Source organism: Xiphophorus hellerii, chromosome 6, assembly GCF_003331165.1.
Source record: "Xiphophorus hellerii strain 12219 chromosome 6, Xiphophorus_hellerii-4.1, whole genome shotgun sequence".
NCBI lineage: Eukaryota > Metazoa > Chordata > Actinopteri > Cyprinodontiformes > Poeciliidae > Xiphophorus > Xiphophorus hellerii.
This window is the reverse complement of record NC_045677.1, coordinates 9,406,694-9,433,417: the sequence shown is the minus strand read 5'-3', so window position 1 is coordinate 9,433,417 and position 26,724 is coordinate 9,406,694. Positions and strand designations below refer to the sequence as shown.

Sequence of the window (26,724 nt, the reverse complement as noted above, 5' to 3'; positions counted from 1 at the left end):
TATTTTGCCTGTTCTACACTTACTGTTTCTTCCTTGAACTTCTCCATGCTGTGAGCCGGCATGCACGTCGGGGTGAGCAGACCCATGGTGGCGATGCCGTTCTTGTCCAGCAAGACGTTGAGTCGTCCGTTGATGTTGAGGCTGGGGGTCAACACCTGGGAGCAGTGGCTTCTAACGCTGCCTGTCCTCTTCTTCCAGGGCGTTGCGGTCGAACTGGCGCGACTCCTGAAGACGTCCCCGTGGACGCTGTACTCGTCGTCTGCGAAGTCAGCCTCCGAGTTGTTGCGAGGGCGGAAGGAGCTGAAGATGCTGTTCTGGCTGGCTCTCCTGGTGCTGAGGGGGTGAGAGGAGAGCGTGGCCAGCAGAGGGTGGACTGGCAGAGGGGACAGAGGAGGCTGCAGAGAGAGACAAACAGGAGGAAGTCATTGGCTAATGTAGGGCACAACCTCAACAACTGGGTGAAACTTGTTTGTTGTACCACAATTTCATCCACTGGCTCCAGCCTCTCCTCAGCAGCTTCAGCTGCTGTCTCCTCTGAAAGAGTCCTGTGAGATCTTCTTCTTCTACTGCTGCTGCGGCGTATACTTCCTGCTTTCAGACAGAATGGCGATAACTCCGGCGACACAACGGAGTCGGTCTCCTGTGCTTGTCTTTTGGCTGCCAACTTCAAACAGACAGAAATTATGCGACAGAGTAATTTATAATCTAAAGCTGAAAAGCACACACACACACACACACCCACCCCCACACACACACACACCCCAACACGCCAACACAAGCCTACATCCTTGTACTTCTATGCAAACTGAAGGCTTTGTATTGACTTCTACTCCTTTCAGTAGCTGCATTTATGCCTACTCATTACTAGTCTATTCCTAATTCCTAACCTTAACCAAATCTTACTCACACCTTCCAAACTTTACCCTTAAGCCAAGTACAGCACCTCTTCTTATGGGTCAGACAGTCCTCACAGTACAGTATTTCTTGGAAAAGTGGTCCTTACATCACATCACAAACAAGGACACACACACACAAGGAGAATCTTGCACCTACTCTTTGCTCTCGTCTGAGATGCTCCATGGCCAGCTGGAACTCCCTCTCTTTCTGCCAGGCCTCAGCAATGGTCGCCTGGTTCTGCTCCTCGTAGGCCATGGCCACCACGGCCAGGATCAGGTTCACCAGATAGAAGGAGCCAAGGAAGATCACCAGCACAAAGAAAACCATGTAGGTTTTTCCTGCTGAGCGCAGAGTCTGAGGAAAATTCACACAGTAAAGTTACATGGTTATGCACATAGGATAAGAGATAATCCCTACTTTTACCGACAATAAATGCTGCCCAATTTTATTTATTTATTTATTTATTTCAAATAAAGATTGTATCGTTTGGACCCTACGAGTCAATATGTTGGGGAATCATCTTGTGCCGCAATTATAATCGCAAATCTTTTAGGATATGTCTCTACCAGTTTTGCAAGAATAGTTTTTGTTCGGTCTTCTTGACAATACATTCAAGCTCAGTGAAACTGGACAACATATTGTCGAGTACTTTCAGATTCTCAATTTGATTTACCCCCTGTTGTTCTAAAGCACCAATATCCTATGATCGAATCCATTCCCGAAAATGACCAGGAAACTTTCGACATGATTTATGTATGAATTAAAACCCACTGTACCTGGTGAAAGAGCTCCTCCCAATAGTCTTGGGTCATGAGTCGGAAAAGTGCCAGAAAAGCCCAACCGAAGGTATCAAAACTGGTGTAGTCGTAGTTTGGATTTTTTCCCACTTTGAGGCAATCAAATCCATCCGGGCACTTCCTGTGACAGACATAAAATCAAGAAGAAGAAGAAGACAGATTATTAAATGACAGGATTGAAACATTAGAAGCAGGCAGGATAAATACAGCTCTGTTGTCACTCAGGTTAAAAACACCTCCCATATCTACATGTTGTTATTCATCTTTGGTACAGTAAGTGGATGCAGCTCCATTAGCACCATTTCCCCCTCCCAACTGAATACGGCACTTGAAACCTGTTTCAGACAGAAGCTCTAAAATAAACCCGAGTTAAAGAGATTACACTCAGCCAGATGGATATCAAATAACAGCCTCAAAAAATGTTTGGCTCCGTGCCTCCATCCCTGATCTTCATTGTTAGCGCAGTGGCGTTACAGCAGATATTTAAGTCCTGCAGCAGAGAACAAGCTGCACTTCCATGTCAATGTGAGAGGGGAATAATTTCATAATGGCTGCCCAACATCTGGGCGGCACAGCACGGCTGTGAGAACAGCTGCAGGTCTCACCAGGCTGCTAAGCGGGAATTCTGACTAACGTCAAGGGCGGCGATGTCTGTGTGAGGCTGGAAACGTCTTACTGTACCAGACGCCTTGTTCAACCGAGTCTCCTGTTTATTCCAATATTCCAATATTCGATGAATATATTTTGGCTGTGTCAAATGAGTGAATTTCGCAACACCGCCATGGAAACACTTTTTTTCAAATCACACGAGTCGTGTCATAAACAACCGGATATTACTACTGGTGGAAATGACAAAGACGCCATGAAGAAGTGGGTGGATGATGGAGCGGCGGTGGTTTTTTTAATGACGTATCCCATGATCGTGCGATTTTAATAGAAACACAGCAGTTGTGAAATTGTGTTTTTGTGTCCGCACATTTGTAATGCTCATGTTAGGTTAAACGTCCACTCATGCCCAAGAAGATGACTTGTGCATGAATGGATGGGTCATATTTTTTTCAGTTTGCATTTCAAAACAACTAAATAAACTCTGATAATCTTTGGTGTGGCTGCTATACATGCTTTTCATTTTTTATTCCAGGAGATCAACTCAGAATCTTACAGTTCATATAATTTAAGGAGTAGCAGAAGAAAAATTGCTGTTTCTCCTGAGGACAGCTTAAGTGCTGGGTTTCTACGCTAGGCAAAAGGGCAAAAGTTCAAAATGTGAGTTCAATCAGTAATAATCCTGACTGCCCAGTGGGCATTGAGATGCAAGAGGTTAAGAACAGGCCTAACCACAATAGCAGGACTGATGAAAAACGTCCTCAACTCTAAAGGCAAACAATATACAACAAACCTAGTGACCAGGCTGAAAGTAGAATTTGAATTTTAACAAGTCCTGTGTGTCTGACCGCTCAGCGGTGCCTGCTTCTGCGCATGTGTGTGACAGTGTGTGTCATCATAACGTATCCAGAGCTTTAATTTGGAAATCTACTCAGGGATTACTTGTTGGAATACACTCAAAAGATTAAGCATCCTCTGTGTTTTACGTCCTCCGTCCTGACCTGCTTAGTATCTTGCCTGTCTCCACAGTCCGCCGCATAACGTTCCAGCAGAAACGGCGCATAAGTTAAAAGCCTGCCGCATAATTTGCAAACAAACACATAAGCTACCTTGTAGCCCTTTTGACCTATAATCTGTCATCCATGTTGTGATTCTGTGTCATCTCATTTGGAAGCCTTGTAATGGCAAGGGCATACAAGAAAAAAATGCAACATCACGTTTGATGACAAGGCAACAGTAAAATCAAAGTGAGATAACAAGACTAGTTGACAAGAAGATATACAATCACCATGACTGGTAAAAAAAAAAAAAAAACCTTCAGCTATTTAGCTTTAATGTCTAGTTTGAGCTCACTAGCCTACTATTTAAAAGGCTTAATGACATCACTTCCACCCAAAGTTCCCTCCTCTCTTTTCACTCTGACTTCAACAGAAATTACAGGATCAGATTTTCCTCCTCGAGGAGATTAAGTTCCTGTGTTTTTTGGAAGGCTGCCGTCCAAGTGGGATTAAAAACGGCAGGGTGGCTGCTCTCTGATGCAGGATAATTATGCGACTAACTACCTCCACCGTGTCCGTGGCAACACAGCTCTCGCTGTGACGCTAAACTTGACCGCATTGTTTTAATAAAACTTTATTCAAATCAGATTTAGCTTTATTAGTGTACAACGGACAGAGGGACGAAAAACAAAGGGAGGAAAGGAGAAGAATAGAAGAAAGGGAAATGGATGAAGAGAAAGACAAAGAAATCTAGGAATCTGCAAAAACACCAAACCTCACCAAGTAATTTTTTGACCAGTTTTTAGTGCAAACATATTTGCACACTTGACATAAGACAAAACTAACTTAGAAGTAACTTTTCAGCAAGATATAGGAGAATGTTTTCAGTCAATAACATTTGAAAGCAGATTAGTTCCACTGGGAGATTATTTTACTTATAACAAAACATTTTTCCCATAAGTGAAATAATCTGCCAGTGGAAATCTTTTTTTTTTTATCATTCATTTAAAACCAACTCCTCTATCTTGTAAGTAAATTTGGTCTTATTTCAAGTTTACTAACGTATTTGCAGTAGAAACTAGACAAAAATACTTGGTATAATTTTGTGTTTTTGCAGTGTACACTCACAGAAAGACATAACATGTAACTTATCCACATATAAAAATATCACCGCATGTGTTCAATAGTGCTTTTTGAGGCAGGCATGAAGGAGACCCAAACCCCAAACATCCAGAGACATTCAATAATTTTCACTAAAAAAAACTAAAATGTATCTTTGCAACAACATGACACTACAAAAACTCAACAACTTTTACTGCTTTCAAGAAAAACACAGTAGCTGCCTGCGTACATTTTCTGCACAAACAAAACCCATCCTAAAAGTTCAAAAGAGACCAACCTGCCTGAAAGAAACATCCTCACTAAATTTTCCAAAGCACTATCATCCTGGTTTTCATCTGAACACCTAGTGAAGGGCGACTGTTGTGGTCAGAGGTTTCCACAATCCAACAAATGTTTAGCTCAATAATGCTTCAAACCGGGATCAGGGGGGAGATTTGCTGCCTTGTTCTTGTTTCAAAGCATTTGGATTTACAAGATTATTTAGGCTGTTTTCACACATGATAATCTGGTGGACTCAATACGATTGAGGACCAAAGTTTACAACATTTGTTACATGTAGCAAATGTTCGTTTGCGGCGTCAAATGTTCGATTGACACTGCATTGTGTCAAACGAACCAAACTATTGAAAAACCTGTTCGCCTGTGGTGGCGCTGCACCAAAGAACTGCTAAAGGAGACAAAGTGAAAACCTCAGAAGAAGACATGAGCGCAACTTCCTTCTTCAAGAAATGTAAACAAAATGGAGTGACGTCAGATTTGAGTGATTGCAGGATTTCTCTTTTGTCTTTGGAAAAAGAGCATGAGCCATTTCTCCTCTGGCGGATTTGTTTTGGTTGTATTTACCCAGAATACTCTGCATTATAAGTCGCTTCCTGCTTTTGGAGCAGTCCGCTTGGCCTTCACATATGAATTCGAACTGCGCCAGAGTTCACTTCAGCCGAAATGAAATTTGCCCTTCGATTGGGAACAGTCATCCGTTCAAAAGGAAAACTAAATTCTACATTTGATTTAGATTAATTAAATTAACTTGAACTACAGGGTAAGAAATAACTGAGATCCAATATGTAACGTAAAATGTTGCTTTTAGATTTTAATCAGTAGCAGTATTGAGTACAGGAGCTTCTCTAAACATTAAGAAAACATAATTTTAAAGTGCTCTGATCAATTCCAGTTAACCTAATTATATGTATTTGGCTTTCTGGGGGATAAAATCTGTAATGACAGCTCTTCTTCAGCTGCCAACTCAGAGTGTCTTTGTAAAGGCAGACGTGACGTGATTATCCGCACCACATGGAGCTTCTCTCATGGTACGCCAGTCCCTCTGATGAGATCACAGCCCTGTGCATTAAGCCCCACAGTGACTGCAATGTTAAAGCCAACAGAAAATCAACCACTGCTGTGTTTTCCTGCCAATGTGAAAAGTGCCTCCGAGCTTCCGTGTCCTATTGTACAGAGCAGCATGTAGGGGATCAGAAGCCATTACGGCGGTCAACATTTCAACATTACGTAACAGCCCGCAGATTATTAATAAGCGCAGATTCACTTACCCTGCATCGCTTCCATATCCACATATTAAAGCATCCTTCTGCCCTTCAACTTTGTAGAAATTATCTAAGGGAGGAGGAGTGACAGTTCAGGGAAAGCAGAGCAGTGGACATGTGTGATGTGCTTGTAGACAGCAGGCAATAGCTGCATTTCCATTAACCATAGAATTGCACAAATTGAAATTACAAAAAATGTATTTGTTTAGCGGAAACATGTCAATTTTGAAAAAAAGTCAAGTTTCGCCAAAAAGTTTTCTTGCGTTAGAATGAGGTGGTTTTTCGGCCATATCGAAACAGGTGTATTTCACAAAACTGCAATGAAAACACTTTTTAGTGTCACTAATGTGACGCGAAAATAGCTGGATTATCAACAGTCTTTTGTTGCTACTGGCAAAAACCACAAAGAAGACGAAGTAGTAGGGAGTAGTTGGAAGATGATGGTTTGTTTTTGCTTTGTTTTTCAGACAATGTGCTGCTTGAGCCACCAGAACTCACACAGCATCGCACAGTTCATAAAAAGACTGCATTTCCCCAAAACACCGCATGCGTGGCCGCTTCCAAGGAGACGCCAATGTCTCCCTCTGATGTCCGATAGTTTTCTATGGAACGCCACTGCGGTCATAAACGTGTGTACATTTTGTGTTACTTTGACACATACACAACGCGCAAATACCGTCTACAGTATATGATGTTGACGCGTCGAACACACGTCAACATGTCACACATAGTTAACGTGTAGACAATGTCTACAGTGCATGTTGGTGGTTTGGCCGAGGATCTGAAACAGCCAATGAGAAGAGACGTGACTCAGACTGCCAGGATGCGACGTTGTCCAGAAGAGACATAAACAGGCTCTTTTTGCACCTTAATGAAAAGCGCAATCAACGCTTAATTTACACGTTTTTGATGTGATGTCAACGTTGTTTATGCACTAATTACGCGTGACATTTTAACGCGTAAACATCACGTGCTTTACACGTTGTTTGCCTGTTGAACACGCGTCAAAGTAAAGCGAAATGTTCATACATTTACGACCTCAGTGGTGTTCCGTATGACTACATCTCTGGTAACTGTTTACATCCATCGTTGCCATGATTTTTAACAACTTATCCCGTGAACAAGCTTATTCGCCTGTATTTTAATCTCAGCTCTTATTTAATAAAAACATTTGTGAAATTGTGCTTCTTGACATTAGCAGATTATCAGCAAGATTTGCGCACATTTGTAATGGAAACGCAGCTACAGTCCTTTAAGGCTGACCCTCGTTGGTGAGAAAGTCGTCCGGCGAACTCCAGGTCCGGTTGTTGCAGATGAAGGTGGTGTTGGGGGTGTACGAGGAGTTGATGCAGTGATCGAGGTTCCGGACGCACTTTTGTCGCAGGAGACCCATGAAGAGCTGCAGGCCGATGAGGGCGAACACGCTGAGGCAGAAGACGGTCAGGATCATCACGTCGGCCAGCTTCCTCACAGACTGGATCAGAGCGCCCACAATGGTCTTCAGACCTGGATGGAGCCGGAAACACAGAAAAAAAAGAGACGGCCGGTGCTGATTTTTATGCAGTGTGGAAAGTTTTAAAAGTAGGGCTGAGAAGAGATGGGGTGGCGTTTGTAAATTTACACGCTAAAAAATTAACAGCAAAATTTTTATAGTTTATTTAGCCTGTCGTAGTGAAATAGACGGGTTCTTTGTTCAGTCATATTTTCATGTTATTCATACATTTGTATATGTCAGAGATCCAAACTAAGCTTTGACATCTACTCATTTAAAAGCTAAATATTTAGTGTTTAGTTATTTTAAATTAAATATTTAGTTTGGAACTAAATATTTAGTTTTCATACTAGATATTGTTAGATATATTAACTTTTGAAATAAATATTTAGTGCAGTCTTAAATTTAAACTAAATATTTAGCTCCCAACTAAATATATAATTCACAAGCTAAATATTTAGCTCTGTATTAAACATTTAAGACTGAGGTAAATATTTAGTTTTCAAACTAAAATGTTAGTTTGAAATCTAAACACTTAGCTTTCAAATAAAACATTTAGTTTGGAACTCTGACGTTAATGAATGTATGACTAAAATGATAAGAATATGACTTTATTAAATGAACACTGTCATTTACTTCTCTATAATTTGTTAAATAAACCAACATTTTGCTGCTCGTTTTTTACTGTGTAACTTTACAAACGAAGAAGCCGGACGGTGACGGCTGCCTCACCTGGAATGACCGAGATGGTTTTCAGAGCTCTCAGTACTCTGAAGGTTCTTAACGCAGAGACATTCCCGAGGTCGACAAATTCAGTGACGTATCTGGAATTTGGTGCAAAAAGAGAGGAGAGAAGGCAGAGTTTAGATCATAAAAGTTTATAATCACAACACAAACAGACGGGTACAGCTTTAGGATGGAGCGCATTAAGAGTTTATTATTTCTCTGGTTGCCTCAGTTTGTCAAAGTGTGGCTCAAAATTATTAAAATGAATCGTTACCAGTTACGACAGCCGTGATGTAAAGTAAGGGTTCGTCCACTTTTACCACAGTAAAATTCAAGCACTTTCCAAGCATCTTCAAGGTAACTTTTCAAACTTTTGGAAACAATAGAAAAGACGAGGAATAGGACAAGAAGTAGTTGGAGCATGATGGTGCGACATGGTTTTAAAGATTTATCACGTGAACAAACTTGTCATGTTTGTGTCGTGTTTGAAACACCGCTATTGCAAATTGTGCTTTTTCGATATTGGCGGAATATCATCAGATTAGTAATGGAAATGCAGCTAAGTGAATTAAGAGGGATTTTGTGTTGCTGTTTTCAGACAAAACAGACAAAACAGTTGACTGGTCTCAGGGAGTTTAGCTAAATCAAATAGATTGCTTTGAAACAGGCTACTCACGCCATGATGATGACGATGAAGTCGAGCCAGTTCCACGGGTCTCTCAGGAAGGTGAACGGCACTAAACAGAACCCTCTCGCGAAAATCTTTATTGCCGACTCGAAAGTGTAGATGCCAGTGAAGGTGTACCTGGGAATCGTTAGAAACAGGACGATGAACACACACATTTATGGGCACTAGACGCACATTAACCCCTGCTTTAAAATGAAGTACAATAGCTGCGGTGCGGACTGACACGTTTTCTGTGGAAATATAACAATGACGAAATGATTTAGCAGGCAAACTGAGAGCAAGATAAGAATAACATGCTGAAAGAATTTGAAACCAAAAAAAAGTGACAGCATGGGACATTGTCATCGGCATAAATATGAATTCAGCAACAAGGAGCAGCAGCAGTGTATTAATACAGCGAAAGCATGAAGCCTCTTCCAGCAGCTGAGCATTTAGTTGTAAATTTACTTTAAGCTAGGTAAAGTTTAATGACTTAAAGAATGCTCATTTAAATCCGCACAAGATATACATTTTTGTGTTGCCTGTTAAAGATTTAATTTTCACTCTACATCTGATATCCACAGCATTTGTTTTTATACGGATAGGATATTAGCAACAACCTTCTGGAAAAGGATCTACAAATCTGAGACGTCAAGCAGTAAAGATGGAGGATGCATTCGTCTTTCAGTGAAAGAGATGGGGGGTCAACTACTGGATTGTGCAATAAAATGGCACAAAGTTACCTAGAAAACTCATGATTCTGCCCCTTCAACAGCGGACATATGTACACATATTCAGGCTATTGTTTTACACCAGACCAAACCAAAAAGCTCAATCTGAAAATGTTTAATCTCAACAAAGTGCCTGTGAGTGATGGGAAAATAAGACCTAGCTAAGACACAATGTTTAACCCCTGGGAAAAACAGAAAATCAATCAATAAAAATTCTTAGTAGCTTTGTTCAACTTAAAAAAAATAATAAAAAAAAAGTTTAAATGAATAAATGCAAGAGTTTCGTGTTTTTAATGAGGGTTTTGTGGTCACCAATAGTTGTTACCTGTGATTTTGCCATCATCCTCTGGTCTGGCAGGGAAGTTTGATAAAAAAAAACTTTCAATATTGGCAATGACCAAAAAGTACAAAGTTCACTTTTTTCAAGAAGTGATAGATGATCATTCAGTTACAAAAAACCCTTTGCACGTTTCACTTTCAAATCCACTAGTTTTCTCTGTTCCCAAACACTGGGATTGTTGCTGAAAGAAGATGAATCAATAAGACGTTGAAACCTTTAGCCTTAGGTTTTGCCAAAGATGTGGGTATAAGGACATTTCTAGCATCTCTTGTTTTTTGTATGCATTTTATAATATTTGCAAATGATCTATTTTTATCCAATTCCTTGGGAAGAAATCAAACATTTTCTCTCAAAATAAGTTTCGTATAATTGTTGAAGCTGCAACAAAAACGTAAAAAATCCTCCGACGATGAACGTTTCCACTGAATCTTTCGCGTCATGCACAGCAAGAACGTCCTTGAAACACGTTCAAGGCTCTTCTCATTCCACGGCATGCCGACGTTGTGTTCAGAGTACAAGGAACACGACATGCACCACATCTACATATACTCACATTTCCAGTAATTCTGCAGAAGTCTCTGACAAAGCAACAGACCCCGGCAACTCTGCATTAGCAACGTTTGGGATGAACAAACGAAACAAAAACACGTTAAGCGGGGAGAGATAAAGCTTTACTTACTCCAGGTATTTGGTCCATGTTGGCGGATCGGACATGGCCATGAAGAAACAGTTGGTCAGGATGGTGAACATTATGAAATAGCTAAACAACGTGGGAATGGTTCAGGAAAATGTGGAGTGGCAGAGAAATACATAACGAAGCATTTGTTTTTCTAAAATAAGCTGGTAGTGAACCAGAACATAGAATAATACAGTCACTGTAGAGTTATAAATTAACATTGAAACTATGAGGCAACGTTTTCGTTTGTTTGGGGGTTTTTTTGCCAGATATACTGTAGCGTGTCTTGCACAAGTATTCATGCCTGTGGGACTTTTTTTTCCCACTTTGTCACTTTACAGGCTAAACTCATTAGCATAGTTATTTGATAAATAAACACCACATAATTGCACAGCAGAAGGAAAAAGACACATCCTTGTTTCTACAAATGAAAATGTGGAAAGTGGAGCACGCATATGCATTCAACTTCCTTCGGTATTTTATTTTTATTTTTTGTAGAACAATCTCACTTTCTAATCTCGCCACAAATCCTCAATCGGCTTTAAGTGAACCTCCAACCAGACTTTTGCAAACTCAAACTGTTTATTTTTATTCAGAGATTGACCTGTGTTTATCTCCATCCATCTTCCCATCAGCTTTGACCGGAACTTGTACTTTTTCATCAATGACTTATTGACTTAAAACAAGCTCTCCTATATCTTGCTGAAAAGCTACCTGTGAGTTGGTTTTGTATTATTCAAAGTGCATTAATGTACTTGCACAATAAGCTAGAGCAGTAATACACCACTTGTTAAGATTCCTGTGTTTTTACAGTGTTTTGTTCTATAGTTGCACTGAATTTGATAAACGGGACCAAGGTTTAGGTTTCTGAATACAAATGCATTGAACAGTTTTCTGATTGTCCCATTCGTTTTTCAGATGGAAGTCAATTAAAATTCAACCGGTGAAATTTGAGGTTGACAACATAACATAGGAAAGTTTTCCAGAGATGTAAATACCCGGAGGTACTGTACCACTGTCCTTATGACTGAAGTCATAGGAATATCTGTGGTCTACAATACATTTTAAAGGGAAAGAAACTATTTGTTATATAGATCAGAGGCTCCCAAACGTTTCTGTGGCTTGGCCTCCCAAACAACATTAAGCCATCTGGCCGAGGACGCCCTTTGCAAAAACCCACAGACAATGCTACAAAACATGATCAAACAGATGAACGTTTAGATTTTTTTACTTACTTTTACTCACTATTCAATAATTACTCCATTATATTAGCATAAATGCTGTCTGATACTTCCTTATTTTAGTTTTCCATGAGTTCTTAGCTTTTTTTCTTCCACAGCTGGACAATTCCTCTCGTCTTATACTTGTCAGAAACGTGTCCATTTCACACTTAGTACCGAAATACAAACCAGTGAGTTTGAATTTGTTGAATATTAGAAACTGGCTTATCTGGCAGATAAAGGGACATATTAACTTTAACTAAGGTGAGACGTCAAATTACAGTGACTATTACCTTGATTGTCACTATTTTCACCCTCAATCTTAAGATGACACCTTATTCAATAATGTCCTAACATCTTCCAAACCTAACCTAAAATGGCAAAGTTAACAAACACAGACACCAACAAGTCATTCAAAAAGGATATGCATGGACTAAGATTTTTATGGCAATCGATCTGATGAAGTGAAATGGACTTAATATGTAAAGTGCAGACGTGGCGCTGAATCTGAAGATGGCTTTCCCCTTGTTAAGTACTATAAAAGTCTGCAAAGAGAAGCAAAAGACAAACACCAGTGTTAAGGCGAGGGGGGGGGGAAAAATCCCATTTTCAAACATTGTAACATAGTGAATCTCTCGTGCTATGTCGTGGAGAGAGGCTACGCATCAGCCGGCAGCAGCTGTTCAGCTGTTTCCTTTTACCGAGAGGGAGCAGCAGCACCGTGTTGACTCAATCTCTCTGTCTGCCATCTGTGCTAACTTCCACCACAGGCAGTCATCGGGGCAAGTTGAGATAATGGAGGCAACTCCAAAGCATGCAGGACGGCATGTTTCCCCAACAGATGTGGCATTTATTTAAATATTTCCTGGTCTTTGGATAATCCTCCCATCCAGCAGCGCATCACATGCCAAAACAAAGAGACCCTGAGAATGGCTGCCATGTCCTGTTTTCATCTCTCCATTAATGGGCGGCAGCCTGATCCACCAGCTCAGCAAATCAAAACTTGCTAATCCTATTTCAGAATCCACCAGAGATCTAAAGAGACGCAGACAGGCCGTGTTAGTCACGGCGAGCCGCAACGAAGAAATTATTTGAAGGATCGCTAACATTTCCTCCCAAAAGGGAGGTTTCTATTGATTCTGCCATTAGTGGAAACTTATTATGCATTAGACACTAAGACAGTAACTCCAAATGCGTTTCAAAATGAAACCCTTTCTTTAATGAATTATTATTTATCAACTAATGTGGAATATTCAAAAAGGGGGAAATTATGTCTGGGTTATATTAACAAATTCATGTTGATTATATTGTTTTTTTGTGTTGTTGGATTGTTAATGTGCATCATTTCCTATTTTTATTTTGTTTGTTTTCTCTTGGTTTGAGATGTGTGAAAAATCATACAATAAATTCATATTTTATAGCAAAATGTGCATTTTGCTCTGAATTTAGAAACAACTACATGCAATAAAATATATATTTTTTAAAAAACAACTAAAGATATCCCTGTTTAACTCAGAGAATACATTTGAGGAGACACAGAGGCACATTTTCCCAATCGGTCCTCATGATCGGAAAGATGGAAGAACAGTCACGTTTGGGTGTGGGTTTTCACTCGTAAAGAAGTGCCTCACCGTATCTGAAGCAGTTCTGAAACCATTGAAACGACTGGAATTGCGACAAATCAGGCACTGAGAGCAAAACGGTAAAATAAATAAGAAAATCCTAAATTCTTTTATGCTGCTGTAGCCAAAGAGTTTCATTGTTTGAAAAAAAGTAAAGTAAATAAATAAAAACAACAAAAAATAAAGAAATCTCTGTTTGGTGACCTGTGATTGGTCAGTGTGACGGTCGTCAGACCAAACATGGCCTATGACAAATTTCAAGCAGCAGTGATTTTCCTGGGGAAACAGAGACTGACGTCTGAAGTGCTTCTTTCTCCATTTTCTTTTTCCATCTTTTTAGAATCCCAAGATAGTAATTAGCGCTTAACACTGGAGGTCAACTGACTTTATAAACCTGCCGGAAATGTTGATTGTTGGTTGGTTATTATTAGCAATATGCGCTGATATACCGCTGTTCAACAGTTTTTAAACAGGCATATCTATGGGCAGCACAGCATCACTGGGCTAAGCCAATAAACTCTTCTATTTAGCTCTGGGAAGAAGTTAAAAAGCAAAACATCTAAAAAATCTGAAAGTGATTCGTTCATTCATGTGATGTGTTTAGTGTAATTCCTAGGTGTACACAAAAGTAGCTCGAAATTAAAGAACTATGAATTTGTTTTTAAAAAATTACTAAAGGTCAAGGCTAACTTTTAAAACAATTGTCCTTCAGTTAGAGTGGAATAATTGTGAGAAGTGAAAACTGTTCTTCAATCTTAAAAAAGAATTATAAAAATAATTTGCTAAACAAATACAATAAGTTTGACAATGCTGTCTTTTATGAGTTTGTCTACAAGCAGCTGGAATTCCTTGGAGATTTTAGAAAAATATGCAGTAAAGATTCTGCTGCTTTGACTTGTCATTTAAGTTTTATATTTATTAGAAAGTGAAAGTATAATAAGCTTATGCTTTTACACTCACTTTTTTTGGTCTACACCTTTTGTTCATGGCATTGACAAGAATTTCAATATTGCTGATCTATTTTTGTTCTAGTTTGGTGTTGTGTTGGGGGTTTTTTCAGCATTTTGTGTTTTTTTTCTTTTTCGACTTGTGTATGGAAATATAAAAAATTGCCAAATAAATAAATATATACTGACTTAATTGCTATCCGACTATAACCCGATGCTTCCAGCCCATCATCAGAACTGAAGAAGTTGTTTCGCTGACAGGGAAAATGTTCTCAGAAAGAAAGATAAGCGCTGTCGCCTTCACTTTGAGAAAAATAAAATCGAAAAGTTTTCACCTTCTGGTTCTTGTAGTAGAAGGGATCGATGTCCTCCAGTGGAACCCCGACGAGCTCTGGAGGGACGTCGCCGAAGATGCGCGGCAGCTGCTTGCCCGCCTCCAGGTCGGCGCGGGGTTTGGCCGCCTCGGCGTTCTTCTGAGCCTCGGTGCAATCCTTGGAGCTCTTGGCCTGCTCCTCCGCCACCCGCCGCTCCAGGGCAGCCAGGGATTCGCGAGTGAACCGCCGCAAGCCGTCAGGACCCGTTGGTAACAGCGTGGCTGCCATCTTTTCATCCTGATCGTCCTGTACTAGAATTTACTTCTTCTGAGGGAGACAGAGCAAAGGTCAGAAATAGCGAAGAGAGATTTTCCAAGATATGCTTTGCAGGTAGAGGATGTGGGTTGTGCGGTGGCCCAGTTGGTAGCACCATTTGCAGCAGAAGGTCATGGGTTTGAATCCCATTTGAGTCTCTCTGCATGGTTTCGCATTGTTCTCCAAGTCCATATATCGGTTCTTTCTGGTTTCCTCCCACAGTCCAAAAACATGATTGCTAGGTTAAATTTTCTCTCTGAATTGTGTGTGTGCATGGTTGTAACACCTGCCCAGGGTGTACCCCACCACTCGCATAATGATCTCTGCAACTTAGCACAGATCAGTGGTTGTAGACAATGGAAGGTTCAGTAGATGGATAAATTAGAAGATGTCAACATGCTTTGTTCCCTTTGCTACACTAAGGGTAGAGCTGTAAGACGGCTTACAGGTCAACAGAACTGACATGGTGAGTATTGTATTTTCCCAGCTGTAGGTCACACAGGTTTTTATAATTTTGCCGGTCCTGTCACTTATAGTCGGGTGCAACTTACATATGTTTGTTTTTCCTCTTCATAACACATTTTTTGACAGTTGTGTTAAATATTAACTCATACTGACAGATATGAACCAAGGATTAAGCATTACCATCTCCCTCATGGTGCGCTATGAGGGAGATGGTAATGACCAGACATGGAGAGACGACTCCAATGTTGGGTTCTAAATCAACTGTTTCTCAGCTTTACATCATGTCAAAATGTTATTCCCTCATCAAAAACATACCTGGAGTGTTGCCTTGATTCTTTCATGCATCCTTGAATCTCCCATGGCAACCATTCAGCTGTGGAAAACGTCTGGGTAGACCGAGAGCCGCCTTCGAGGTGCAGCTCGTCCTAGGAGATGCAGTTTCCAAGCTTCCGCCTCACAGAACAGTCCTTCCTCCTCTACTCTGCTCCTTCAGACTAGCCAGCAGCAATTAGCAAACACCCGGTGGAATTGCGCATCTGCTGAGCTCATTATATGAGCTACTACTCAGTGCAACGCTGGTACAAACATTGTTAGAGGGCTAATAGAGGAACACAGTATTTTTCTAACTGAAGTTAACATTATTTGATTGTAGCATTAACTACCCGAGAAACACATAATACCCCTTTAAAGGACGTGCTGCTGGGAGAGGCAGGAGTTGCGTCTCCACGCTATAGTTGCTAAAAAAAAACATTAATAAAAATGTCCTTATGTGTTTGCCGTCTTCATGTTACCTCTTCATGCAACACAACTGCCTCTCTATCACCCGGGATTTAAACCGCATGCGTCTCCGCTTCTCTCTGCCGGCGAAATACTCCGCGGAAAATTTGAAAGTTGAAAGAGCAGGTCAACCTGCAACCGGAACATATCACCAACACGGACTAAAGTCTCTCTCATGTTTGACAGTTTCTAAATAAATGTGACTTATTCTCCACTTCCACTTATAAATGACATATTTTTTGAGTGATGCGACTTATACTACGGAGCTACTTATAGTCCAGAAAAGATGGTACTGGTGCAGCCCCAACAGCTTAAAATCCACACGTCTTGTTCCTGAAAGCGGAACATGTGTTTAGTTGAAACCAGGTTTCTGGCTTTAAGACAGCTTTGATGTTTTACGGTTATGAGGAAAAGCCACAATGTAATCTAAAAAAAAAATCAACAAAAAAAAACAATATGAAAGTGCTTTCCACTACTACAAATTTGCTCCAGAATCTGAGTCACGGACAGTGTGATATTTCAATAACTGGGAAAGCTTTCCAAAGAGAGGATTACATTTCCGCGTTCCCCCGTTTGGCACAGAAAAACCCATTGTATCCTTTTCATGTGGCCTAAGCTCCAGGTCTTCCATCTCCTGCTCTCCTGAAATGCATGGATCCCTTCACACGTTCAGCCAGAAGCCAGCTATCTGCTCCCTGCTGATCTGCTTAGTTGGCCCAGGTTGACACCAGATCGTCTCATCTCATGCGGTGACATTGTCGTCTCGCTTGCCGTCGCGACGCGCATCCTCAATGTCACTAAGTCGATAAAAAACACGCTCGACCTAATGTCTTCTCTGTCCTGGTGGTACGGCGTCATGTAACAACCGATTCAGAGAAACACATATGCGGCTTTTTTGTGTGTTTTGTTTTTTTGCTTCGTAAAAGCAAAGCGACGCAGCAACCAACCGGTGATGATAATCCAATCTGTGCAACATACAGTTAAAGTGTATAATTAATCTACTTTGAAATGCACAGAGAGCAGGCCTGCCAGAGTGCGCAGCTTACTTGCAGGAGGACGTGTACAGTATTAAACTCAGCAGGGTGGGGAGGAGGAGAAGGAGGAGAGTGTTTTAGTTGAATGAAATTTAATTCCCGTAACAGCCAGATGTGATATGGTCATCATCGCTTCGAATAATTAATAGAATTAGTTTCAAATTGGAGCAGAGCACACGACAAGAGCAACTGCTTGAGGAAGTTGTGAATGCAACTTAATCGTTTCATTTTACTCAGGCTGGGCCGGCCACGACAACAAATTTTAAATTGTCCCAGCGATTCTTGCAAACGATGATATCGTCGCTTTCGAGTAATATATTGATAATGGGATAGGAATAATGCAAAGTTGCCCTCTCAAAGATAAATAAACTTTAAGTTTGTAATTTATCATTATTTCATTTTTTTTTTTTACCTTTTGCATTATTCTATTTTTCATTACAATCTTTGAAATCTTTTTCTGGGAAATCAGGAGTTGTAACGATTGTTTCATTTATCATAACGCACAAGTCTGCTTATCTTTTCTTCTCAAGTATTGAAATTAACATCATGATATCGCGACTATAATTTTTGCACAATTTACTTACTTGGAAATGAGTAAATATAAAATAATAAAAAATAATATAAATTATCAAGCTCATTTTTATTTATTTATGTAATTCCATTACTGCAACAAGTTTACCTGAGGCAGCAAAATAAAATAAATGACAGGTCGTTTTAAAAACTACTGCTACAGTGGTATTTATTTTCTAGTTTCATTTTATCTTAATCTGTGCAAAAGTTTCAAATATAACATACTACCAACAGTTTTAAAGATTTTAAAGTTTTAAACTTTAAAGACTATAGGGCTGTTTGATTGGTCTTAGTAAGATCAGCTGCTAATTTTTGGTGTTTAAAGCCAAAGTTCTTTCCCACAAATGAAAACTGTGAGCTCAAAAAGTAGAAGACGAATCTGTCAGCTTCAAGTTCATCTCACCCCATTTCTTGTGTAATATTGGACTTAACTTGACCTGTTTGCATGTCTAATGGGGTTTTTTTTATTTGTTGCTGTTGTTTGATTTATTTATTTTTCTTACATCCGATAAAATCACAGTCCTGTGCCTCGCGCAGTCTAAAGATGAGAGGAGAGCCATTTTGTTGAAAGGCAGAAGAACTCTTCTGCTAGAAATCCCTCTGAGAGTTGATGTCTTCTGTCTTTGGCAGAGTACATCTGCCCCCTTCCTCTGCCTCCAGCCGGCTGGGCCAATCGCAGAGCTGCCCTCACGCGGGGCAGGTCGGATGCGCAGCTGTGCGGCGCAGCACCGCTCAGGTACTTCCATAAACAAACACGATCTCTGCTGCTGCTGTTAACATTAATATTATTATTTTGTGGCTATATAAAGAACTGGATATTTTTATTTTCCTCCAGTCTCCAGTGTAAACGGTTACCTTCGTAAATGTCTGGAGGTGTTTACATCTACACCAGATTGCTTTTTTCCCAACTCCATAACTTTCTCTTCATTGGCTGGCGGGAATTTAACAACAGGGCCGAATATCTGACTGTTAAAGCTGAGAATCGACATTTCTAAATTGATATCAGGGCATCGTTGTGCAGTGGCGTCCCCAAAGGAGGCTGAGGGGGAACCAAGGCCCCCTCAGATCATTTTTTCATAAATAATTTCTGCTGTAATTCCTCTCCCTGTTGCACCTTTTCATGCCCCACTTTTTCCTTTCACTCAGCTTTCTGTATATTTAACTTATTTTGACACCCTGATGTTCTGAGATGCTGAATTTTTTTTTTTATGATTATTATTATTTGTAAGCCACAATCATCAAAATGTGAAGAAAAAAACCAGGCTTATAATATTTCTGTGTGTGATTAATCTATATAAAATATTGAACCTTTTCAAGATAGTAAAATTTGACTAGCTTGCACTAGATAGTCAGAAAAATGTTCATGCTAATATATCATTACGTACTTAGTCAGAATACTCAAAAAGTCATATTTGCTATTCCTTGTCTTAATAAAATTAACTTTCAGAAACCCAGAACGCTGCTTCTCTTTTTCCAAACCCACATTCCTGATGTTGCATCATCAGTCCTTCCTTCAGATAAACATTTCTCTTTTCACTTTTATCTAGTTTGTTCTTTCTTGGCTTCATTCAGTCAAGTAGCAAATGTTTATTTTACTGCATTATCAATCCGATTACGGCTATTTGAGGTATGAGATTCTCAGAGATACACAAGATAAAAGAGAATGTATTTGGATATGTGGAGCCAGAGTCCTGACACACGTTTATTTTTGTTGTTTTTGTATTTTGAGAAAAGTATGTTTCAGTTTTCAGAAATATTTTCTGAATATGGAAACAAAGACCTTCTGGACAATCTAAAACTTACTATTTCCTTATGTAACCACTGTGTAATTATCAAAATCCAAACGGCATTTGTGAGAAGAAATGTGGATTTTAATTAGATTTTTTTGCATCTTAGAGTCACATTTCAAGGTGTTTTTTGGGGGAGATTTTATATGAAACCGCTGCATATCTTTTAAGATAAAAGTCTGATAGCTTTGCATGTACATATAGAGACAAAAATGTTAGCCTGTTTATCTTGGCAAAACAGGCGAAAGATTCCTAAACGGATTCAGTTGCAGACTTTGACTATTCCATTGTGGCTCTGGTTTCATGTATAGGCTAGACTTGTTTTACTTTTTTGAAATAAAAGTGAAATCTGTGAAAGGTTCAAAGCTCAAACAACACTTTGTACCCTCACCCTTCATGCTAATGAAATGTCTTTTATTTACAGGTGTTAGAATAAATGGGGTGTGACTACAAACACACACCTAATTTATCTGGTTTAAATCTGTACAAACAAAAATTATTATTTTTATTTAACTTCACAACAATGTGTAACTTTGTGTTGGTCTGTCCTAATAAAAATAAACACTTGTTTGTGGATGGCACAAACAAGTGCAATTTATGTAGCTACATCTGTAATAATGCTACTTGGACCGAAGGGAAATATTATTATTTATTAAGTATTGAGAGACTAAAAATAGGTTTGGATTATTAAACTAACAAATGTTCGAGATGATCCGATTTATCTTAAGATAAAGAAGACCCGAGTAAATACAAAGGATGAGGGGGGAAAAGCCATCAAAACCAACCTCGCCTTTATGTGAAAACATAATCCTCCTCCTTTTTAAATCACGCACACTGAAAATATAAACCAAGTTATCCAACTTTTAATCAAACTAAGTTTATCCAAGTAAATATATTCAGTTTATCATGTTAAGCAAACGTAAATGTAGTATGTTTGACAAACTTAATTTGATTACATGGAGCAAATTAACTCAAATTTTTTTTTTTTTGTTAAGTTGGCGCTCTGTTCTATTTTTTCAGTACTATAATTTTAATTAACCAAACTTCTTCCTTCAGTTTCGCTCACCGAACTCAAACCTGATTTATTGCCTGGCCTGGAGAGTCAAGAATGAAGTAGGCCTCCAGATCTCAAAAAATAAATAAATGAAGAAAAACACACATCATGCCCTCGCACTTGGTGGCAGAAATTTCCCTCAATTGAATAACATCAATATTTAACTGCTCATTGTATTTTACTCGTGGTTTTCTTTTTCAGACATAATAATCTGATCTAAAACATTTAAACATGACAGGAAAAAAAAGCAAAAATATAAACTCTGTACTGGTCTCAAGTCAACTTTGGCAACTTAGTTTAAAATTCAGACTTTCAAGGCAGATGGGAATAAACGCCATTTTGAAAAGCTAAATAGCCATCAGAGAGAATGAGCGGATCACAGACACCTGAAAAAAAAAGTTCCTTTGACCTTCATACCTCGGGTTTTTCATGTCATGGATTTGTTTAGCCACTTCATGTATCAAGTGACTTGACATTTGCAGAATCAGACGCCAAACATCTGTTTTAGAGCCACAAAGACTGAAAAACGCCTGAAGAAATCCTTCAGCGCTGACGAGACTTCGCCAGATCAAACACCAGTGGTTAAAAACGTGGAACACGTCAGGTTCCCTGCAGGTTATTTCAGGTTGCGGGTCCACAGTTTGAAAAATCGTGCTTACCATCCATCCATCCATCCATCCATCCATCTTCTTCCGCTTATCCGAGGTCGGGTCGCGGGGGTAGCAGCTTCAGAAGGGAGGCCCAGACTTCCCTCTCCCCAGCCACTTCTTCTAGCTCCTCCGGGGGAATCCCGAGGCGTTCCCAGGCCAGCCGAGAGAAATAGTCCCTCCAGCGTGTCCTGGGTCTTCCCCGGGGCCTCCTCCCGGTGGGACGTGCCCGGAACACCTCACCAGGGAGGCGTCTAGGAGGCATCCTGACCAGATGCCCGAGCCACCTCAACTGGCTCCTCTCGATGTGAAGGAGCAGCGGCTCTACTCTGAGTCCCTCCCGGATGACTGAGCTTCTCACCCTATCTCTAAGGGAGAGCCCAGCCACCCTACGGAGAAAACCCATTTCGGCCGCTTGTATCCGCGATCTCGTTCTTTCGGTCATGACCCAAAGCTCATGACCATAGATGAGGGTGGGAACGTAGATCGACCGGTAAATCGAGAGCTTCGCTTTTTGGCTCAGCTCTCTCTTCACCACGACGGACCGGTACAGCGCCCGCTTGACAGCAGACGCTGCGCCAATCCGCCTGTCGATCTCCCGCTCCCTTCTTCCCCCATTCGTGAACAAGATCCCGAGATACTTAAACTCCTCCACTTGGGGCAGGACACCCCCCCTGACCCGGAGAAGGCACTCTACCCTTTTCCGGCTCAAGACCATGGCCTCGGATTTGGAGGCACTGATCCTCATCCCGGCCGCGTCACACTCGGCTGCGAACCGCTCCAGCGAGAGCTGCAGATCACGATCTGATGAAGCCAAAAGGACCACATCGTCTGCAAAAAGCAGAGATGAGATCCTAAGGCCACCAAATCGGATCCCCTCAACACCTTGGCTGCGCCTAGAAATTCTGTCCATGAAAGTGATGAACAGAATCGGTGACAAAGGGCAGCCCTGGCGGAGTCCAACTCTCACCGGAAACGAGCCCGACTTACTGCCGGCAATGCGGACCAGACTCTGACACCGGTCATACAGGGACCTGACAGCCCGTATCAAAGGGCCCGGTACCCCATACTCCCGGAGAACCCCCCACAGGGCTCCCCGAGGGACACGGTCGAACGCCTTCTCCAGGTCCACAAAACACATGTAGACTGGTTGGGCGAACTCCCATGCACCCTCCAGGACCTCGTGCTTACCTAGATCAGTAAAACCCTCCATGATCTACTGTGCAACACAAACATTTGAACTTGCTCTACAAGAGCTTGCATTAAAGGACAACAATGATGCTAGATCAGAGTGAAGGAATGCACCAGGAGGTTTGTTTAAAAAAACAAATCCTAACTTCTGATATGTTTTATACGGAAAAACTGGTGTTTTGTCCTTGGCACACACTTCATATGAAAGTGCTTCAATTACTCATCACCAATAAGAAATCATTATTTTTAGCAGTGGAAGAGATTTTTACCCTGTGAACTTTTTCAATTTACCACATTGAAACTGAAACCACTATTTTCAGAAGCCTGTCTGTAAGCAATCAATTTTAAAGTTTCACCCCAGATTCTCTATCACATTTAGGTCTGGCCTTTGACTGGGCCATTCCAACATATGCATATGCACTGATGTAAACCACTCTGTTGTAGCTCTGGCTGGATGTTGTTGTGCTTGAGTGTGGCGTTTCGCTCCAGTATGGAGACTTCTGTCACCTGTAACATGTTTTCTTCCAGGGTTCTCCTGTTTTTACCTTTGAAAAGCGTTTCTATCCCTACTGAGGAAGGGATAGTTTGTTCAGGGTGATGAGCAGGGTTGGTCAAATTTGATGAGTTTACATTTTAGTTTTGATCTCGTCTTTGCTTTGTACCACGTAACTGACGACCTCCAGTTTGAACTTTATCTGGCAGCTCTCTTTCAACAATGACTTTCTTTTTGTCGCTCTTTCAGTTTGTAAATCCAGGACTCCTAGTTGTCATGTCAACAGTTTCTCCCTGGTATGGATAAATCTCTGCAGCAGATTTACCCCTGCTTCTCTGATTAATGCGCTCCTTTGCCCAGTGTGTCAGCCATGTCTTATTAGGTCTGCACATCTGCCTTTTACTGCTTTTTCTAGGTCTGCTATTATGTGCTCAGTAAGTTGTTCAAACTTTGAAGTACTGTTTCAGAATAAAACCCTGCTTTAAAGGAGTTGTATTGTGTGTTTTCTAGCCACATTGTGCTATTTTGTAGTGACTATGTTACTTTCAGTTGTTATACAAAATGCTGAATCTCTTGAATATGACTTAAAAGACATTTGGCTTCGTAATTTAACGCCTTGCAATTGGGCCTCTGTCAACTTAAGAAACTCCTGCTGAAACTCCACCTTCAGGAAGTCATCACAATATCATTCCTCTTTTAATACTTTAACAACTTTTTTTTTTTTTACCAGCGTTGCACTGAGAAGTAGCTGATATAATGAGCTCAGCAGATGCACAGTTCCACCATGTGTTTGCTAATTGCTGCTGGCTAGTCTGAAGGAGCTGAGTGGACGAGGGCTCATCTGTGAGGCGGAAGCTTGGAAACTGTGGCTCCGAGGAGGAGCTTCATCCTCGAAGGCGGTGCTAAGTCCACCCAAGCGTTCTGCAAAGCTGAATGTTTGCCAGGGGTGGGGGGAGATTAAAGGAGTTCTCAAACAGGCATGGAATAATTAAAGTAACACTCCAGGTACGTTTTTGATGAGGGAATAACATTATAACATGATGTAAAGCTCATAAAGTTGATTTAACATAATACTGTCCCTTTAAATTCTTTTCCATAACTTTACCTTTGACCTCTCTACAGTGTTCCTTGATCTCTTTGATGCAGATTCTTTCAACTTCAGAAGGTTGTAATTGCTCCAGACTTCATTTAGGGGTCTCAATTAGTGGCACTTTCCAGATTTTTATGACAAAATCTTTGATAGCCCTGCGTCATTATTCTGTCTACTTCCCAATTACGCGACGCTTTGTGATGGTATCACGAGACAATGGTTGAACAATGACAAAACATGAAATGTTCTTTAGCAAAGGACTGCAGTGACACAACTGAAAAAATGACAATAAAAGTTGCTTCTGGGAGCATGTCTCAGGTCTGGTAAATGTTTATCATTATTGATATCAAAGATCAGAGGCATTTCGTGCTGATCCAGAAGCCTCGATCCAGAAGCCTCATTCGTGAATTCAGAAAATGTCAAAGTAAGCCTACAGAGAGTTTTCACTTGGGCATGTTAGGAGTGATTCGACCTCACACTTTCAGCCGGGCTGCCCTGGACTGATGACCTACTTCTCTGGCAGAAACCTTTTAATGTAATTGCAGACAGCTTAAGTACACAAGTCTCAGAAGGAATGAGCTGACGAAACGAGACGCTTGTTAAATTTTAAAAAATAATAAAGAAGCAGTTGTTTTAGTCAAGAAAAACCCCCCAACATTTTTCCTGACACTCAAAGAGTAAACAAGATGGATGCAAGGAGCTTTAGTTTGAGACGGTATGCAGGCTAAACTACCGGGTCACTCATCATAGAGCAACTTTAAAATACTAACTAAATATTCCTAGAGCATTACCAGACTTGGTGCATTTAGCTTCAACTTGCTGTTTTTCTGATTCAATATATGTGAAAATGAATGTAAATAAGAATAAAGCAAAGCAACAACAACAAAAAAGGTGTTAGGCATTAAGAGGACGTTTTCCCTGGTCTACACGGCAAACATTAATCTTGACGTGGACTAATACTTACATACGAAACTCCAAGATTTAAAGCATCGTTTTCAGAGTGAAATTCTTCGGGTTTCAGCAGGAAGAAGGACCAAGCCCTCCGCGTAAAATCCATGTCTTCACGTCGACGCTCGCATCTCCTCTCGAACCCAAAACTCCCAATCACCCGAGCGGAGACGGCTGACCCCCAGAATCCAAAAGTTTCGCGCTCAAAAGACACTTGTCCAAGCAAACGCCGACATGTCGTTTTGCTGCCAGAGGTGCGATAAACAGCTGGGCCGGCTCTGGCCCCTTTCACGCGGCGCGTCTTCTGCGTTCATCCCAAACAACAAAAGGTCCCGGGAGCCCGCGGAGAGCGCAGGGGACGCTGCGCTGTCTTCGGCAGCAGTGCGCGGTGGCGGCAGCCAGAGGCGCACCTCGATTTGCCCTTGAGCAGAAGAGAGAACATGAGGGAGGAAGCAGCTGCACAGAAGAGGATTACTGCTCCTGTGGGCGCATCATGCCGCACTAAAACACGGAACGGGGATGTAGGCTAAGAGAGCCGGCAGTATTTATTAGCCCATCAACAAGTTAGGGAGGGGGGAAAGTTGAATCGCCGGGATGCTCAAAAGTTTACCAGGCAGAGCTGAAGAGTTGGTGTTATTGTTGCATATCAGCCTACTACAACCACAATAGGCCGCTTTCATGTAATCTCATCTAATCCAATCCAATCATTGTATGATGCTTTTCATATAAACCAGTGGGCTCATTTCACAAAATATGCGTAATATGTTCTTGTTTTTTTTTCCCCGAGCCTGTGCATTACACTTGTGTTTTGATTGAAACTGTTTATTATGACCTACTTAATGCTCCATAAAGCTCTGATTTAACATGGAAACAACATATTGGGGCGCACACATAATTTTGACCGCCCTCTCAAAACCTAATTGGGAGTTAGATTCCCTCACTCTGAATTTTACACTGAGTTTCGTTGGGGGAGAGCAGGGGTGTATGTGTGTGTGTGTGTGTGTGGATGTGTGTTGGCGTGTGTGTGTGTGTGTGGGGGGGGGGGGGGGGGGGGGGGGTTGTGTGTGTGTGTTTCAAAGGATGGGAAGTGTTCAAGCTTTGGATTATCCTGTTTTACGCACTTCGGTCCATGTGAAGCTGTAAGGATGTAGGACTCCCCCTAGTGGCCGATAACAGACATGGCGCACTCCTGGATAAGATCTGGCAGATGTTGAGTGTTGTAAAAGCACCATTGAGCTTTTACACATTATACAACCACAAACCTCAAGCTGTTTAGCTTGAATTTTATTTGGATTTTGATTCTTATTGTCTAAATAAATAATTCTGAAAACTGCTGTGTGCATTTTTGTTCAGCCCCCTCATCTACAACACTATTTGTAAAAGTTTTCAATTTTTAAATGTTTTTTATCCACTGGATTCACAAATCTGGACTAAAACTGACCGTGTCTTTTGTCTCATCTGCCAATAATAATAATAATAATAATAATAATAATAATAATAATAATAATAATAATAATAATAATAATAATAATGATATTTAACCTTCTTTAAAATGTCCTCTGTACTTAAGCATCCCAGAACTTCATTCTGAGAGCTTTTGCTGGTATATTTTGCAATCCCAGGACTTCAAGAATCAGGTTTGCTTATAAAAGCTAAC

The 26,724-nt window shown here is 40.7% G+C and overlaps 1 protein-coding gene across 1 annotated transcript in view; it reads right to left on the bottom strand.

Annotated features, from left to right (window-relative positions):
• The window catches only part of LOC116722263 (sodium channel protein type 4 subunit alpha B-like), a 48,935-nt gene extending 23,367 nt beyond the window's left edge, over positions 1-25,568 (bottom strand). Inside the window, exons 1-12 of the mRNA XM_032566471.1 lie at positions 25,084-25,568; positions 14,718-15,023; positions 12,240-12,358; positions 10,597-10,686; positions 8,856-8,984; positions 8,186-8,277; positions 7,225-7,467; positions 5,968-6,031; positions 1,674-1,815; positions 1,054-1,251; positions 479-664; positions 24-395 (exon numbers count right to left, since the gene is read on the bottom strand). Of these exons, the coding sequence (XP_032422362.1) occupies positions 24-395; positions 479-664; positions 1,054-1,251; positions 1,674-1,815; positions 5,968-6,031; positions 7,225-7,467; positions 8,186-8,277; positions 8,856-8,984; positions 10,597-10,686; positions 12,240-12,358; positions 14,718-14,984 (1,902 nt within the window). The 5' untranslated portion in view covers positions 14,985-15,023; positions 25,084-25,568. The remainder of the gene's footprint in view (positions 1-23; positions 396-478; positions 665-1,053; positions 1,252-1,673; positions 1,816-5,967; positions 6,032-7,224; positions 7,468-8,185; positions 8,278-8,855; positions 8,985-10,596; positions 10,687-12,239; positions 12,359-14,717; positions 15,024-25,083) is intronic.
• Positions 25,569-26,724: the final 1,156 nt, after the last annotated feature.